Raw genomic sequence first — 18,563 nt, 5'->3', positions numbered from 1 at the left:
GCCATTTTGAAACCAGAACTTTGGAGCAGATGCCAGCCACGTGCCTTCCCAGCTAACAGAGGTTTTCCGGATGCTATTTGCCATCCTCCAGTGAAGGTACCCGATTATTGATGTGTTACCTTGGACACTTTATGGCCTTAAGACTGTAACTGTGTAGCCAAATAAACCCCCTTTTTATAAAAGCCAATCCATCTCTGGTGTTTTGCATTCCGCAGCATTAGCAAACTAGAACAGTCCTGAACGTCCCAGGCAGTTCTTTTGAGCATGCTTGAGGGCAGGGCCCACGTTGTACATGCTTTTGTGTCCTTCCACAGTGCCTAGCAAAGCGCCTTGCGTGTCGTACGTACTCTGTGTGCTGAATGCATTGATGGACACGTGGCTGGGTGTTACTTTGAACAGTGGGTACACATGGCTTCTCTACTTTTTGGGGTATCCTGGAGAGTGAGGAGCTGGCTCAGACCCAGCCCCTGGGAGTGGGTGATTAGTTGTGGGTGTGGACCCTTTGGGGAACCCAGGAGGGCTCCCCTTTCAGTCTAGCCTCTTCCAACTGAATGCCCAGGGTCTAGATGGGTTTCCGCCCTCCCTCCCACATCAGGGGCTCTTATGTGGGGTTAGACGGAGGCAGAGTGGAGGGGTGGAAATACCAGCCTCCAGTGAACCCCGAGATTCCCCAGGTTTTCTTTTTTAATCTCTCTCTCTTTTAATGTCTTTTTGAAAGTGTACACTTCACTCCGCTGTATTTTGGTAAGGTCACATCTGTGCAGCCATCACCACAGTCAATCTTAGAACACTTTCCTCACCTCCAAAAGAAACCTTGGGCCCTTCATCTGTCACCATCCCATTCACCCATCCTCCCTGCCCCTAGTCAACCACGAATCTACTTTCTGTCTGTATAGATTTCCCTATTCTGTACATTTCCTATATGGGGGATCTTACAATACGTGCTCTTACGTGACTGGCTTCTTTCACTTAACGTTTTCAGGGTTCATCCACGTTGTAGCATGTGTCAGAACTTCATTCCTTCTTATGGCTAAATAATATTCTACGGTGTGGCTAGAGCACATTTGTTTTGTTTATCCGTTCATCAGTTGATGGACGTTTGGTTTGCTTCCGTCTTTAGACTTTATGAATAATGCTGCTGTGAACATTCGTGTACGTGTTTTGTACGGACACATGCTTTCAGTTCTTCGGGGTGTGTGCCTGGGAGTGGAATTGCTGGATCGTGTGGCAGCTCTAGGTTTAACCTTTTGAGGAGCAGTCAGGCTGTATCCCACAGTGGCCGGACCAATCCGCATTCCCACCAGCAGTGTATGAGGGTCCCAATTTCTCTGCTCCCCCAGGTTTTGACTCCATACCCAGCCCTACCCTAGTTTCTTTCCCTTGGAAGCTTCTACCGGCAAAATTCCTGTAGGTCTCGAGCAGGGGAGACTCCTAGGTCCTAAGCTCGGTGTCCCCAAGATTCTGGACAGGGCCGGGCCCAGGGGCGAGGGCTGGGAGAGGAGGAAGAAGGGGCGTGGGTTCCCTGGGTGGGGACTCCCAGAAGGCAGAGTCGAAGTTATTGGCAGATCGGAGAGCCTGGAAAGCGCTGTTTTCCGTAGGGCGGGACGCACAATTCCGGAAATGATTTTGGGTGGTGCTTGGACATTAATAAATGACATTAATTCACTCAGTGAGAAGGTGATTCTCTTTTCAATACTCTTTCAACTCTTCTGATTCCACCAGGGGGAAAATCTGAAGTTGGTGCAAACATCTTTCATGCCCTTTTAACTAAGAGCTGGTCCTTGGCTTGGCTCCTTTGGCAGACAACAGCATCATTCCAGAATTTGTGAACTTTTTCTTTTGGGAGTGGGGATCTATATTTTCACAATAAACTATTTATGGGAAGTGATGCTGATTTTCCATTTCCAGGGAGCCAAAATATTTCTTTTTAAAATATGTATATTTATGTGAGAAAGCAGGTTTATTTAAGGACACATTTGAAGTAAATTCCACAGCAGTGCAAAGATGGTGGAAGGCGAGGGACTGACGTTTGGAGAACCTTGTTCAGTAATCAGATAAGCTGTCAGGAAGTGGTGGGGTCCCCGGTCCTGGGCAGGTACAAATGGAAACTGGATGCTATAAAAATAATCCAGGTTGAAGCTGGGGACAGGGGTGGTACTAAGTGATCACACGTGCCTTCTGGCTGAGACTGAAGGGTTTTGCCATTCTCGCTGTGGTTGGACAATGTTGGTCCTGCAGACGCAGGGCCATGCAGCGGGAAGGTTGGGGTGTTTGGGGGCTGCCCCTCCAGCATGGCAACTTCACAGCCCCCTGGCATGCTGGTTGGGGAGATGCTGGTGATTCCAAAGCCACAAGGACAGTTCCCTAGCTCAGAAATACCACCCACGATGCTGGCAGCATCAACCCTGGTCTTGAGTATTTCCAGAGAGGAATCCCTTCCCATCAGCCCCCCAGAACTCCCAGTTAAGGGACACGAGCCTGCCTGTCTCTAGTTGGTGACTCTGTATAAGTTGGTACCTTGAGATGCTTGGGGTGGACCAAACATAAAGCATTAAATAAAAGAATCCTTTTCAAATTCCCTTTCAATCCTTCAAGGAGCGTTCTGTGCTAATACATCTTTAAAACTTCCCAAACACGTGTCACATCCTGTTTTAGCAAAGGGGGAGAAAGCCAGCCTTGGGCGCAGAGCTTTCTGCAGCCACAGCTTCTAGCTGGGGTTTAATAACGTCCGTTTGTTTTCATTGTGTTTCTTTTTCCCTGCAGCCTCTATGTATAGCAAGTGATGCTGATTTTCCACTTTAGTAGTGATATGTTTTCCTTTTATAAAAAGTGAAGTCTAAAAAGTGAGTAAGCTATGGGTAATACACCTGAAATGCCGAAGGTGGAGAAACGCCAACTTAGGTATAGCTGGGGATGGTGCCTGAAACACCCCCTAATTGTCCCCACACCCCAGACTGCCGGGTGTTTTTTTGCATTTCTTTCTCCCTTGGAGCCAGCCCCAGTGGTTTATTTCCACTTGGCCTCTCCCCTCCGAGAGTGGGGGCAGCGGATGGGAGGAGGACGCGTGGCTCTTGGGGAGGGGACAGGTCTGGGGTGGCGGCCCTGAGACACGCTCCTTGAGCCTGGCGGGGACTGGAGAGGGGCCCGGGGGCTGTGGGTTTGTGGGTGGCATCGCCTGCTGGATTTGGGTTCCCCGTGAGGCCGGCTCTGCCATGACATTGATGACAAGTAACTGGCACATGATGCTCATTAGGCAGATGCTGTTCTAAGCTCCTTTGCCCTTTCATCTCCCACCAGCCCTGGGAGGTGGGGTACCGTTGTCACCCCATTGGTGACGAGCTAGGCCCGAGTCTGATGTCTTTCTCCTCTTCTCCCCTCCGATCCCCCCTGCCTGCGATCACTCATGTGATGGGAGTCCTGGCCTTCTTGGGTCTGACCAAGCTGTGGGCTGGGATTCATGGTCCTTAATGTGCCGGCAAAATCCATCTACACAGACAATGGCTCTCGTCACTTATGAAGATGAAATGGCGATTAAAGCCGTCGTTGCAACTGACTCCTGGGGATTACTTGAAAGTCAGGAATGTAAGGTGCTTGTCGAAGGAACAAGCCATCCTAACCTAATGGGCATAAGGACGGGGAACACCCTGAGTTTGACACCTGCCTTGCCCCTGGCAACCTGGTCCAAATCGACCTCACCCCTGTGCTGACATGCTGCGTGCCTGCAGCTACATTGCCAACCTTCGCTGGGCTGGAGTGTGGGTTTGCTGGGTGATTTAATCACAGGGAGCTCCTGAATTGCTGGGTTCAGGCAACAGTCACTGGCAGATTGGCAGTTATTTGCTGTTCGGCAAACGCTGCTCAAAGTAGCAAACATGCATTGACTATTTGCTGAGCAACTTTGGCACTGGGGATATGGAGATGAGCAAGACGTGGTTTCTGCTCTTGAGGAGCTCTGAACCCAATAAAGCAGTGTTTCCTCTGTATCAGTCAGCTCTAGCTGTGTAACAAAACATCCAGGAATGTAATGACTTCCGGCAAAAAACATTTATTTAGTTCCTGATTCTGCAGGTGGCAGTTTGGGCTGGGCTCAGTTGGGCTCACTTGTGTGTCCTGGTCAGCTGGTGTGTTGACCGGGGGCTGGTTGGCCTGGGATGGCCATAGCTGGAAAACCTCATCCCTGCTCCGTGTGGCTTCCCAGCCCCCAGCAGGCCGGGCCAGGCTTGTTTGTGTGGTAGCCGGGCAGACCAGAGTGGAAGTGCATGAGACTTTTGGAGGCCTTTGCTCCAAATTGGCACAACATCAATTTTGTTGTCTTCTGCGGATCAAAACAAATCACCAGGGCAGCCCAGGTTCAGTGCATGGAGAAATAGACTTATCTCCTGATGGGAAGATTCAATTTGCTAAGATTTGGTTAAAATTGGGCTTATGGACACGAGGAGGATTGGTCTGTAACTTTCTTTTCTCATAATCGCTTTGTCTGGCTTTGGGATCAGGATAATGCCCATCTCACTGAATGAGTTGGGTTGTGCGTCCTCCTCTTCAATTTTCTGGAGGCGCTTTTGTAGAATGGCTGTTATTCTTCCTTAAATATTTGGTAGAACTCACCAGTGAAGCCATCTGGGAATGAAGTTTCCTTTGTAGGAAGGGACTCCAAGCCTTTGATAAACATTTCTCCCTTTTATTGCCAAACTTCTTGAAAGAATCCTCTAGTTCCAGTTCTTTACCCCTTATTAACCCTTTAACTCCTTGAAATCAGGTTCTTTCAGTCACTCCATCAACACATTTATTGCACACCATCTGTAAGCTTGGCCCCGCTCTAAGTGCTGGAAGTGGTGTGTGGTGCAAGACACAGCAGTGGGGGTGATACATAGTACACTAACAGACAACTACAGTGTAACACCGGGCAGTGAGGCGCTGGGAGGAGAAAAAAATAAAGAAGGGCTTTAGTTTATTTTAGTACAGTTGTGTTCTGGTTTGCTAATGCTGCCATTATGCAAAATACCAGACATGGATTGGCTTTTATAAAGGGGGTTATTTGGTTACAAAGTTACATTCTTAAGGTCATAAAAGTGTCCAGGATAAGGCATCAACAATCGGGCACCTTCACAGAAGAATGACCAACGGCATCTGGAACACCTCTGTTGTCTGGGAAGGCATGTGACTGGCGTCTTCTTCCTTTGCTCCCAGGTTGTGTTTCAAAATGGTGTTCTCCAAAATGTCTCTCTTAGCTGCAACGAGCATCCGGGCCTGTGTGGCTCTTTTTAAAGTACTCCAGTAAACTGATCAAGACCCATGCTGAATGGGCAGGGCCACACCTCCATGGAAATAATCTAATCAAGGGTATTACCCACAGTTGGGTGGGTCACATCTCCATGGAAACAGCCTAATCCAAAGATTCCAACCTAATCAACACTAATACGTCTGCCCCCACAAGACTGCATGAAAGAACATGGCATTTTGGAGGACACCCATTTTGCCAATGAGCTCACTGTCAAGCCTGAAGCCTTCCTTCTTTCCAGCCTCTCCTCTCAGCTACCGGGTCTCGCCATTTGCTCTCGGCTCTTTCCCCTCCTCTGCACCCTCCCCCTCTCTGTCTCCTTTGCTGCTTTTCTCCTCCATCGCCCCTCTCTCAACACTTCTACCCATGGCTTCATCTGCCATCCCCACCGCATGACACCTGGGCGTGTGTTCCTAGCTCCTGTATTCTCCGGAGTCGCATTTCCATCCATATTTCCGACTGCCCATTGCACGTTCCCACCGTTATGAACCAGGTATTTCCAAAACCAAATGGAATGTTTCCCTTGCTCTTCCTGCTCCAATCCCCAGCTCCTTGAGGGGAACCACATTCCCTCTGGCACATAAGCTACAGAACCCCCAGAATCCTCAGCCCACGGCTGAGTCCTCTTGATGCACTTCTCGAATAGCTCTGGACCCTCTCCTGTCTCCCCACCCCTCTTTCCAGGCTTTGTCGAGACACCTCATCATTTTCCACCGGGGCTGCCCCATCAGCTTTCCCAACTCCATTTCGCCTCCTTCTCATCCATCCTCCTGACTGTGGAATGTTTTCCTCCTAGAAGCAGATCTTATTACTTTCCTGTCTAAATGCCGTCCCCAGCTCCCCACCACCTCTGGGATGGCACTCAAACTCCGTAGTGTGGCTTCCAAGGGCCAGGATGCGTCTGTCCTGGAGAAGAGGTTCTGGCTCAATCAGTGCTGCACCCTGCCCAGCACACACCCTTCTCACCGTTGTTAATGCTTCTTTGCCTTGGAGCATCCCAGTCCCTTTGATTGTCACACCCTTTCCCCACATCTCTACCCAGCAAACCGCCTGTCCTTTGAGATCTGGCTCGAATGTCACCTCTTTGAAGCCGACCGAGATTGCTCCCACACCCAGGACAGGACTAGTTCCACCTTTCTCTGGATTCTCCTGGCACAAATGCCATCGTGCTATGTTTGATCTCTGCACGCTCATCTTTCATGTACCCAGCAGCTCCCAGGAGACTGGCAGTTTCTGTACAAATGCTCATGGCATGAATAATTGCCTTATTTTAAAAGAATGAGCAATCGGCTGGTAACTGGAAGGCTGGGGTATGGGCCCTGGTTCTGCCACCTGCTGACCAGATGATGTGAGCAAATCCTGTCACTGGAATTTTTCATCTACAAAGTGGATCGTGGTCATTGCCCCCTCCCTTACCTCGTTGGCAGGTGAAGCCGGGAGCACAGTCAGAGACTTTGTGTTCCCTGTTTCCCTTGTCCCTACTGTGCATCACAAAGTCCTTCCCAGGAAGCGGGTAACATGGAGCAGTGGCCAGCATCCGATGACACGTGCGGGCCTAGTATTTCTTAGAGACCTCCTGATCAGGCATTAAATTAACAGGACCCCAAAAGGGAGGAGAAATTCAGATTTAGGCTGGTCAACTGGGGGTTGCTGTGGTATCAGATCTGGCTTTTCCGAGCTGTGTGACCATGGGGAAGTTGCTTAACCTCTCTGGGCCATATTTCTTTACCTGAAAATGAGGCCAACTCTAGTACCTACATCATAGTGTTTTGTGATGGATAAATAGGTTAATACATATAAACAGCATGGAACAAGGCCTGAAGCACATGGGCACTCAGTACGTATTAGCTGTCTTTATGGTTGATGTTCTGGTTGGTGTTATGATTCCAGGTGATTGGAGGACCCAGGCTTTGCAGGCAGAATCCTCCTCAGCGGCTTCTGCCTGGAGCACTGCCAAATCCCAGTGTCTTGCCTGTCATCGTTTCCGGACAGAGCGCAGTGTTGGCTTTGTGCTCAGAAATCCCAGCCGTGGTAAGTGCAAAGCCGGGCGGCCAGGGTCGAGGCACTTCCTCCAGCCCAGAGCGGCTCAGATGCCACAGCAGGAGGCCGAGCTGACCTTGGCCTTCCTGAACCACAGGCCAAAGCCACTGCCCTCTTGGAGTGCTTTGGGCAGCGGGAGGGGCCTGGAGTCCGCCCAGGCCAGGGTGAGCTGCCCGCGCCGGGGCCAGCCTTGGGTCCCCCTGGCAGTGTGGCCTGGGCCACGGCTAGTCAGCCCCAGGGTTGGGCACCCAGAGGCTCCCTGACCTTTCCAGCGAGAGCTGCGGGTGGAACTGGGTTGGAACTGAACCTCAGACGTCAGACTGTATCAAAAGGCTCCACGCCCCGGGCTTTTCCTTTGGCCTACAATTCTGGGAAAAGGCTGGGAATTGGCGGTGGTTTAAATTGTAGGAAGAGCTCCTGAGGGTGGGGATGGAGCCGGGGTGGATGGAGCGGTCATCTTACCAGCACGTTCTCCCGCTGCGGGAAGCTGGCCGGGCTCTTGCTCTGTTCCTCTGCACCTAACGGAGGCTGTGCCAAGGTGGCTTCCTTTTGGCAACAGCAAGCAGGGGCTGGGGCTCCCAGTGGCGGAGACTGGTGGTTTTTAGGAAAGGGAGGAGAGAAGGGGACTCTTGAACTGCCTGTGGGCAGGTTCCCAGTCTGCTCTTCACCCACAAGGCCAAGAGAGCAATGTCCAGCCACCGAGGGCAGACCACGTGTTGCTTCTGTAGACGTCTGTGTCTTCCTTCAAGCCCAGGGCTAAAAGCAACACATTCACATGCGCAACACACACACGTGCACACACATGCACACACTCACACACTCACACGCACATACATATGCTTCAAGCCAGCGTTGGCCTGTGGCATAGCAGGGCGCGCCTCTGTAAGGATGTTGGATTGTGGCAGGGCCTGTGTTAGCAGAGGCCTGGGTGGGCACTTCTGGAGGTGCCAACCTTTGTCCTGCCACATCCGCTTTTAGAACTTGAAATTCACTGAGCCGCACACACTCCGTTCTGTGTGCAGAATTTCCATCTTCCCCCCTGCACTTCCCAGGCCTCGCCCGGTCCTCCTCTCTCCTTCCTCCTCCTCACCCCTACTCTGCGGTTCTGTTGCCAAACGGATGCTGTCCCTGGTGGCGGAAACCCACCTGCTGCTGCTTCTACCTCAGATATTGTGTCCTTCCTAGTTTTTTTTTAAAAAAACAGCTTCGATCTTAAGTTCTAATATTCTGTATTTTTAAAATTTTATGTGATTATTTTCGGGGTATTTTATAGAATGGGGAATGTGTTGGCCTTCAATGTGAAGATACCTACGATGCACTGAAATCAAGATTGGGGAGTCCAGGTAACCTGCTGTTACCCACGACTCCTCTGGGTTCCAGGGTGGAAAAGTTTCAGGGACGGCACCAATTTGGCAAACAGAGTTGAGTCCATTGGACTGTGTCTGAATGAATCCTTTTAGTAATCAAGGTAAAACTCTCTTTATCTGAAATCCGAACCAATCTCAAAAATAGATCAATAAAGACAACAAATGCTGCTTTGGTGTGGCCAGTGAGCTCCCAGGATTAGACATGCAGGAAATTGTATTTTTAGGACAACGGAAGCAGGGAGCATCCTTCTTAATCAGGCTCTCCCTTAATTAGCTCAGGCGTATCTCGACTTTTGCTAATGGCCCCACTGCAACGACGGCTGGCCTCACAAACCTCTCCTGCCTGGTACAAAGCTCGAGGGAAATCCAGCCAAAAGTTAAGGAAACACAGATGATTTCACGCTGCCTTGTGCCCTCGCGCCTGATTTTAATTAGGCTCCCGCTGTGTGGTTTTCATCAGGCTCTAAGAATGGGAGAGAGAGGCAAGGGTGGTAGAAAAATAGCCTGGATTTGGAATTGGAAAAGCAGGGTTTTGAGCCTCAGCTCTGCTGCTTGTTGTGTGAGCGCTGGCAGATCACCTGTAGCCTTTGTGGGCCTCCGTTTTCTCATCTGTATAATGGGGCTAATGATACCCCGTTCTGCCGGCTTCACAGGATTAAAACGAAGATCCAAAACAAGTGCTTTGTAAGCTGCTGCTTGAACTTCAATCATTACGAGTCTTGTTTTTATGTGGATTGACACCCCTGGGCTCCTGCTCCCCAGGGATGGGCTTCCCTCCCATGCGTCCTGTGGTCGTGCCGGAACCCTGGGCCCTGGCCACGGTTAGGAGTGAATTTGCTAGTCTCCCCTGGAGAATGCTGTGTGCTTGTCTTCCTTGTCCTCTTGACAGCGGCAGCTGCTGAGGCTGCAGATGGCAGAGGACAGAGGAGGGCAGAGTTGGTGTGAAGGGGCTGGCTGGCAAATGCACGCGCCATGATGGATGAGGCCAACCACAGGCTCGTCATCAAGGCCTTACATTTGCTTTGCATCTGGGGTTCCGCAAGAGAGGTCTTGGAATGAAGAAAATTTGGGAAACACTGAAGATATGTAGAAAGTAAATGGGGCCACAGAGAGAGAGAAAAAAAGGCAACTGGAAGTGCTAGGTTTTTCAAGAAAATAAAACACAATCATAGTATACTATCTGGCTCTGCAGCAAACAGTATTTACAGGGTCATAATGTAAATGACAATTACTGATCTAACTTTGGCAAAACTATTGAGATGAAGGGAGAGAGGAGATGGGGGAGGGGCAATGGTTGTGTCAGAAGGTAGTGTAAGTGCTCCCCTAGCAGGGAGTCAATAATATTTACAATAGATGAATCAGGAAACAATAGTCCATGAATGTTGCTTGGAAATAATGGCGATATCTACCAGAAAAAAATAACATGGACACTGAAAGTTAAAAATGATTGTCTCTGGGGAGCAGGACAGGGCTGAGGCAGGAGGCGGTGGCTTTTTGATCGTAATCCTTTTGGTACTATTTATTTTTATCATCGCATGTATTAGGTAGATCAAAACATATTTTTAAAAGAGAAGCTTTGCAAAACATAAAGACTTCGATTTCTAGACAGGAACTTGAGAAACTCATCTAGGTCTGTCTCCCACTTTTAGGCAGGTAAACGTCTAAACCCAGGTGGCCTTTTTTTTTTTTAATTAAGATTTATTCACACACAACACAATCATCCAAAGTATATAATCAATTGTTTACATTACCGTCATGTGGTTGTTCATTCATCACCCTGATCTGTTTTTTGAACATTTTCCTTGTACCAGAAAAAGTGATAATAAGAATAAAAAAAGAAGAGTAAAAAAAGAACACCCAAATCATCCCCCCCTCCTGCCCTATTTTTCCTTTAGTTTTTTGCCCCCATTTTTCTAGTCATCCATCCATACACTGGATAAAGGGAGTGTGATCCACAAGGTTTTCACAATCACACTGTCACCCCTTGTAAGCTACATTGTCATACAATCGTCTTCAAGATTCAGGGCTACCGGGTTGTAGTTTAGTAGTTTCAGATGTTTACTTCTAGCTATTCCAATTCATTAGAACCTAAAAAGGGTTATCTATATAGTGCATAAGAATGCTCATCAGAGTGACCTCTCGACTCCATTTGAAATCTCTCAGCCACTGAAACTTTATTTCGTTTCATCTCACATCCCCTGTTGGTCAAGAAGATGTTCTCAATCCCACGATGTTGGGTTCACATTCATCCCTGGGGGTCATATCCCACGTTGCCAGGGAAATTTATACCCTTGGGAGTCAGGTCCCACGTAGGGGGGAGGGCAGTGAGTTCATCCGCCAAGTTGGCTTAGCTAAAGAGAGAGGGCAGGTGGCCTTTTAGAACTTCCTGCTCAGCCCCTGAAGAAATTGTCAAAGGAAAAAGTTCGCATCACTCATTGTCCTCCTCTACAAAAGTTGTGCTTGGAAGCAGCAGAGGCATCTGGGAAGTTGTCGTTGACTATTGAAGATGGCCAGTTGCCCTGCCAGGCATCTAGTGAGGTGGAAAGGGTGCGCTGGGGTGGCTAGTCCTGGCCTGGCTCCTGCTTCGCTGTGGGATGGGGGCGAGTCAGGGCCCTTCCTGGCTTCGGTTCCCGCATCTGGACAATCAGGGCTTTGAGTTTTCCAAGGGCCTTGCAGTTTTGCATTTTTCGAACTGTAAAATGACAGCAAATTGCTTTCTGGGCACTGGGCATGGCAGGGAACAGAGGGGGAGCTAGACAATTAACAAGTGAACAAGCAAGATGCTTTCAGACAATGAAAGTGCTCCTAAGAAAACAAGCCAGAGGGATGGGACGGATAATGCTGGAGGGGGATGTGGTGACTTTCCATCCGCGTTCAAAGAAGAGATGGTGTTTGAGTTGGGACCTAGAAGGTGCGAGAGAGCCGCCCGGCTGAGGAGTGTGTCCCGGGGAACCCAGATGAGGCCTGTCCCCAAAGGGACCAAGCACCAAAGCCTGTGTGCACAACGTGTGGAGAGATGGCTCGGTATTAACTATTGCATTTTCTTTTTTGGACAGAAAAATAAGTTTCTGTGGATAGCAAGGATAAGTTCTGATGCCACCCTGGGTGGGGTGGGCCAGACTTCCTCCAGCATGCAAACCAGGTGGTTTGTTCCCCAGCATCTCCAGAGAGGGCCCACGGAGTAAAACAAGGGTGTGTGTTGTCGCGAGGTGACGGCATGGCTGGGACCAGCCCCGGGGAAGGCAGAGGCTGGTCTGTTTAGGCAGAATTAAACTTCCTGTGGAACTAAGGCATGTTGTTATGTCGAGGCCTTCTGAGGCCACCTAGGCTGGGCAAACGTGTTGGTCCAGTATTTAAAACCCTCTGAGGACTCGGAAGACCCTCCGAAGATCAAGGCTGATGAAGCACCAACTGTGCCCAGTATGCCTTGCAGTACCCACCATAAATTAAAACACATGTTTCCTTTGACCCAGCACGTCCACTTCTAGGAATCGGTCCTTCAGATACACTAGCACAGGTGTGCTAAGGAACAAATGCTGGAAAACCACCCACCAGCCCTCCATAGCGGATGAGTTGAGTAAATCGTGCACAGCCACGCAGCGGAATGCCACACAGCCGTTCCTAAGAATGAGATGGGCTCAAAAGGAATATTTAGGGATCTTATTGGGTGAGCAAAGCTAAGGTGGAAGATGGGGCTTAGACTTCTGGCCACAGGGGCTCCGGAGTCCTGTCCCCCACTGGGGTCCCTCCTGGGGCTCTGCAGTGAACAGACAACAGACACCCTTTCATTAGGAAGGAAGTTGTGGGGAAGGGAAAAGTGCTGCACTCTGGCCTCTTAATGGATGAACTCCACCAATCCAGAAAGCGGACAGTGGTGGCCCCACCAATCAGGAGCAAAGGAGTGAGTGAGGGGCGGGGCAAGAGGCCAAGAGGGTAACTCTGGTGCAGCTCCCTCCACGGGGAAACGTGAGGAGTGTGGAATAAGTGTTCCCTCCCTATCAGACATCCCTGGAGGGGTGCACTGAAACGAGAGGAGTGCCGGCCTCTAGGAAGGGTCCTGGGAGGCTGGCGTCCGAGATGGTGGTGCAGAGGGGGGACTTATTTTATAGAGAGATCCAGGAGTCCATGCTTACACGTGGTAAAGGTCACTTGCCCCCTCTACTTATGTATAATTTCCTCCAAAGCCTGGATCATCAGCCATGTCCTAGGTCCACATAAAGCTCTATAATTGATTTGCCCCATTTTGTTTTTTTGCTAGAGATCTGAATTCCAGATGTCATCATGGGAGATTATTAAGTAGGTGACACGTATTTTTCTACCCCCCCCCCCCTTTTTTTTTTTCTGGGCATCCAAGGGTCTCTGGACATCCTTGTTTGCCCACAGACCTTCTTCTTACACTGGACTCAAGACCTCACTTGACCTCCTGTAAAAGCTTTCCTCTGCAGCGGCTTTTTCCTGATGCCAGAAACTTCCAGCCCCTGATAATCCTTCGCCGGGGTTGAAGCAGTGCTTGCCAGACATCAGGCACTGGAGAACCATCCTTGGGACTTTTGCTAACACAGAGGACCACCTGTTCATCTATTTACATAATAGTTTTCTGAAATGACTCACGTTTAAAACTTCAATAAATTTATTCTAAAAGGATACCTCATGTCACTACTATAAATGGTATTTTTTCCTATAAAAAGAAAGAACTTGACAATAATAAAATCAAAACAAGATTATTAAGTTCTAGCTACACAGGCTGGCATGCCTAAAGCTCTGCTTTCTCTTTTTGTTTAAAAACAAAGTTGGCAAGTGTCGGAGACAGACTAGCAGCAAACTTTTTTGATGGACTCAACAGGATCGGAGTGGGGACCTTTTCACTATGTGATTCAGTGTTATTTGATGCCATATCAACACACCATCCAAAATCATGCCCTGTAATATTTGAATTGCAGGCCTTGGGCAAGAATGGATTAAAGCCTTGTTTTTTCTTTTCTAGAAAGCTTCGGTTATGTGACCATATGCATCTGTGTCATCTAAGCAGAACAATGTATGAAGCCCTTAGCTCCCTGGAATCATGGGCCTAGGAGGTTGGCATTTTGACCTTCCAGCTAATATAAAAGTAACATGGCATTCAGCGCGGCACACAAGCCTTTTTTGCAAGGGTCAGAAATGCATCTGTTTGGAGGCAGCATACGATGGCAGCTTAAGAATGACGCAGGCCCAGACAAAGGGGAATTTGTCCTTTTTGAAAAGAATGGGAAGAATCTCTAAGCCAGCGCACAGGGTTCTTCCAAGTGGTGACGCCCCGAATCGCAGCTGGGACCTCACAGGACTGAGCTGTGCAGCCGCAGAGCGCCTGGCTCCTTGTTAACGAGTCCCGGGTCTCAAGGAGTGGCCCCGGGTGAGCCCAAGAGTCTCAGGCATTACCCTGAGCACGCAGAGAAAAATGGGGTGAGAGTGGGCATGGTCAGAGGGCAGAGCTGGCAGAGAAAGGGTAGAGGGTTTGTGCAGGGCATGCCCACTGGAGGAGGAGGGAGGGTTAGAACCAGGAAAAAGGCTATGTGAAATGGGTTCACTCCAGAAATATCAAAGGATGCTCAAACTATCGGGGTGAAAGTCTGACGAGAGATAGGATCTTTTGTTCTCAAAATATCTCCTCCCAAAATTTACTTTTTTAATTACAAAGGAGAAATGTACAGTGGAGAAATCTGGCAGACTTGAACCAACTGATCCAAGTTGGCGTCATCCATAATGGGACAAACCAACTCCCTGAGCCTCTTGGTGTGATGGGCTGAGAAGGACAAAACACCACTTATGTAGTTCTGCCCAGAACGCCTAACCTGAATCCAATCACAGAGAAACATCAAACACAAAGTGTGGGCCAGTCTACAAAATAAATGGTCAACACTCTTCAATACAGGCATACCTCGTTCTACTGCGCTTTGCTTTATTGTGCTTTGCAGATATTCCTTTTTTTTTTTTTTACAAATTGAAGGTTTGTGGCAACCAGGCTTTGAGTAAGTCTGTCAGTGCTGTTTTCCCAATAGCATGTGCTCACTTTTTGTTTCTGTTTAACATTTTAATTAAGGTACATACATTGTTTTCTTAGACAAGATGCCATTGCACACTTAACAGACTATAGTATAGTGTAAACCTAACTTTTATATGCACTGGAAAACCAAAAAATTCACGTGGCTCACTTTATTGTGGTGATCTGGGTCCGAATCCACGATATCTCCAAGGTGTGCCTGTATTCTCACTGTCAGGAAAGTTAAGGAAGGGATCAGGAACCATTCCAGATTAAAGGAAACTGAAGAAATATGACAATAACATGTAACACATCATCTTGATTTTGATCCTGGACTGGAAAAAAATAGCTATAAAGGATATTATTGGGACAATTGGGGAAATTTGAATATGGAGCATAGATGAGATAATACGATTGTATCAATGTAAGAGAAGGACCTTGTTCTTCAGAAATTGACACTGAAGTATTTCAAGGTAAAGATAAATAGTAAAGGCAACTTGCTCTCAAATGGTTAAGAAGCAAGTATGGCGTGTGTGTGTTTATTTGGAGGAAGAGGGAGAAGGACTGTTAGAAAATAAAGTAAAATGAGTCCACTTAAAACTGGGGCTAAAACTTCATCTTCAGTAGCATAAACAAAGTCCAATTTGGACTGTGTTTTACAAAGTGAAACTAAAAATTAATTTTATTTTCTATAAAATTTCAGTAATATTAACCAGTCGCAAATCCTTGTTATATGAATCATGTTGGTTTTTGAAAGGTTGATGGTGTTCACTCTTCCAGCCAGAGTATTTGATATGACATCTTCACTTTATGTCTGAGTTTCATTTACCCAAGGTGATAGCCATGCTTGCAAAAATGCTCGTCCATTTTCCCAAGGGTCACTTTTAATCCTTTGATAGTCGAATCTTTCTTTCGAACCCGGTTTTTTGCTATTATCCATATTCATTTTTTACTTTTATTGCTAACTAGTCCAATTAGAAGAAGTCTTCAAGAGTTAATGCTTTCTGTGCCTTCTGAGCAGTTCTCCAAATCACTTTCATTGAATTGTTACAACCCTCAGTCTTTTGTAAGATTTCCAGTTGCCTCTTCCCGTATATTGGTCAGACTGTCCTGCCATGGTGAAAAATTTACCCTGAGATCCGAGTGGTTTCACATCCCAAAGGTTTATCACTGAATCACAGTATCTGTCTGTGGTGTTAGTTGTCAATGAATTCTGGCTGCACCATTCACGGCCATTTCATTAGGGGAATGCAGCAGGGAGAACTCATACCTGCCCTGGAGAGAACTCACACCTGCCTCACCCTGGAGAGAACTGGTAGTGCTGCTTCCAGCCCATTGGCTGGAATTGGTCACAAGGCCCCAACCTCACTGCAAGGGATGCTGGGAAACGCGGTCTTCCTGCGCAGATATGGGGAGATGAAGCAGCAGCCATCCGCCATCTGCATTTTGTGCTTGGGGATGTTATTTGATCGGGGAAAGATATTAAGAAGGGGGGGAGGGGTGTTTGAGTGGAGATTAATTTTATAAATGGTCAGATCATTCGGAAATATTTTTGCATCACGATCACTTTTGCTCCGTTACGGAACTGGGACTCTGATAACGAATCCTGAGGCAGTGAGCCTCCTCTGGGGCTATGAAATGTCCCACAACACACACTGATGGTGGGGGATCAGGAACACAGTTCAGCCTGTCAGAGCTGTTCCTTCTTGACCCAGTGAGATACTTTTCTGAATTAGGGATTTTAATTGGTCCTCGCCCCTCCTCCTTCCCAAGTAATATTTGGTGTCAATCCAACAACAAAGAGCTTCTGCATGCCAGACTTTCTCCAGCAAATTCTCCAAGCAGGGAATGATGAGAAAAGCTGTTTTCCATTTCCTGAACCTCCATTAGAAGTTGCTCTTCCTGAGATGCTTTGTCATGGACAAATTTTAATTTCTCTCTCTTTCACCCTCTTTAGAACATCTCTCCCTGGGCTCTACGAGTGACCATCGCCCTACCCTGCTCTGTGAAAATGTTGGTGCTCCTTGCATTCATCATAGTCTTCCACATTACCTCCGCGGCATTGCTTTTCGTCTCCACCATCGACAATGTAAGTTCCTTGGCCTTTTGACCATCTCAGAACTCCTGACTGCTTGAGTCATAGATGTTCGTTAGATTGAGAACTTGGTCAAGCTGATCCCGATGCCAGTTAGCCTCCATCCCAAGGCACACCCATCTCCCCAGCCAAGCGTGCGGACTCTTGGCCTAAGTGTGGGGGTTCTGGGGTGTCCCAGGTTTAGGTTTGGATGGGCAAGTCCTGGAGAGCAGGGGCCTCTCTCTTCTCATCCGCGTCCCCAGCAGATCCTGGTGTAGTGCTGTGGCCAGTGGTGGCCCTGTGAGGATGTTGTTGGAATTCATTCCCCCCCCCAGAGCAGAGCTCTCAGCCTTGGCACTGTTGACATCTGGGCCAGATCATTCTTTCTGGTGGGGCCGTCCTGTGTACTGTAGGATGTTTAGCAGCATCCCAGGCCTCCACCCCCTCAATGCCTGTAGCACCCCCAGTTGACAAACAAAAATGTCTCCAGACTTTGCCAAATATCTCCTGGGGGGCAAATTCACCCCCGAGTGAGGACCTCTGACTCCCGCCCCCAGTATCTTCTTACTGGCCGGAATCCCCTGTTGCTAGCCCATCTGGCCCCACCCTCCCAAGCAGAATTCAAGCTTGGAACTTTCCAGATCCTTTCCTTGTACCCTCCCCATGAAAAATTTAACTCTTTCCTTTAGTATTCAGCTCCGGGCTATACAGCAGGAATGTATTTGATAAATCACACATTGGCCTGGATTCATGTCCCTCCTGGCAGCAATAGGGGTCTGCTGTGGTCCGTCCCCTGATCCAAAGTCCTGACTTACATCCTGATCAGTTCAGAAGGCTGAGACATTTGGGGCAGAAAATCTGTGCTATCCAAACGCCCTCCAACTCCGGCTCCTTGGGGGATGCCCACTGATTAATCATCGTGACAGTAATAACGTAAACAATGACCCACCTTGTGCGTGGCGCTTACTGTGGCCAAGGCCATGCTAAGCCCTTTAATGTTCATCGTCTCGTTTTATCCTTGCCCCAGGTGTACGGGGAGGTCCTCTCGTTGCACCATCTCACAGCCTCGGGGAAGTTAGCATGCTCGCTGGGGGATGCACGGGATTTGAAGAGACGGGATTTGAACGTTCCAGAGGTTGCCAGGTCCCACAGCGGGAGATGAGTGCAGCCCTCAGGTTCAGGTTCCGGGAGGTTCCTGTAGAGCTGTGGGTCTTGATGAGGCTGTAGGTCAGACTGTTTGGACCCTCCCACCCAAAGGGCCCACACTCAATGAACTAAATGGTTTTGCAGGTTCTTTTAGAGTCTCCTTTACCAAATGGTTGCAGCTAGTCCTTTGGGGTCCTGAAAAGATGCCAGACTTGGTGAAAGGGACGGGCAGCCGTTAGGCGGCAGAAAAGCCACGGCATCAGGTGGTCCTGCCAAGCACCCTTGGGCACCCACATCATCAGGGCACTTGCCAAGAGGATGTGGGTGAGCACTTCTGCCCATCGCTGAATTGCAGGGCGTGTCCTGGGCCTTGTGACTGGGAGTCCTCGGAGCTCAGCGAGCACCTGGTGACTGAATGGGTGGGTGGGGGGTGCCCCGGGCTGCAGGGAGGCAGCCCAGAGCCTCAGTGGTCACCAGGACATGGATTCCAGCCTTTGGGAGTGGGGAGCAGCCTGAGTCCAGAGGGGAACTGGAGCATTTGGACTGGAAGTCGGGGTGTCCTGTTTGGGCATTCTCTCCACGGCAAGCTTCATCTTTCTGATGCCCCATTCCTGCTGCCCGTTATGGTTCTTGGGGAATTTA

The 18,563-nt window shown here is 48.8% G+C and overlaps 1 protein-coding gene across 2 annotated transcripts in view; it reads left to right on the top strand.

Moving 5' to 3' along the window:
- The window catches only part of EMP2 (epithelial membrane protein 2), a 38,771-nt gene that overhangs the window by 8,826 nt on the left and 11,382 nt on the right, over nt 1–18,563 (top strand). Inside the window, exons 2-3 of one of the 2 annotated variants that reach the window (XM_037814649.1) lie at nt 7,169–7,309; nt 16,659–16,790. In XM_037814649.1, the coding sequence (XP_037670577.1) occupies nt 16,713–16,790 (78 nt within the window). In that variant the 5' untranslated portion in view covers nt 7,169–7,309; nt 16,659–16,712. The remainder of the gene's footprint in view (nt 1–7,168; nt 7,310–16,658; nt 16,791–18,563) is intronic. The other variant, XM_037814650.1, reaches the window with a different exon arrangement.

This window comes from Choloepus didactylus, chromosome 21 (genome assembly GCF_015220235.1).
Source record: "Choloepus didactylus isolate mChoDid1 chromosome 21, mChoDid1.pri, whole genome shotgun sequence".
In the NCBI taxonomy this organism is placed as follows: Eukaryota; Metazoa; Chordata; class Mammalia; order Pilosa; family Megalonychidae; genus Choloepus; species Choloepus didactylus.
Note: the sequence above shows the minus strand (reverse complement) of the source record. Positions and strands in the feature narration are given on the sequence as shown.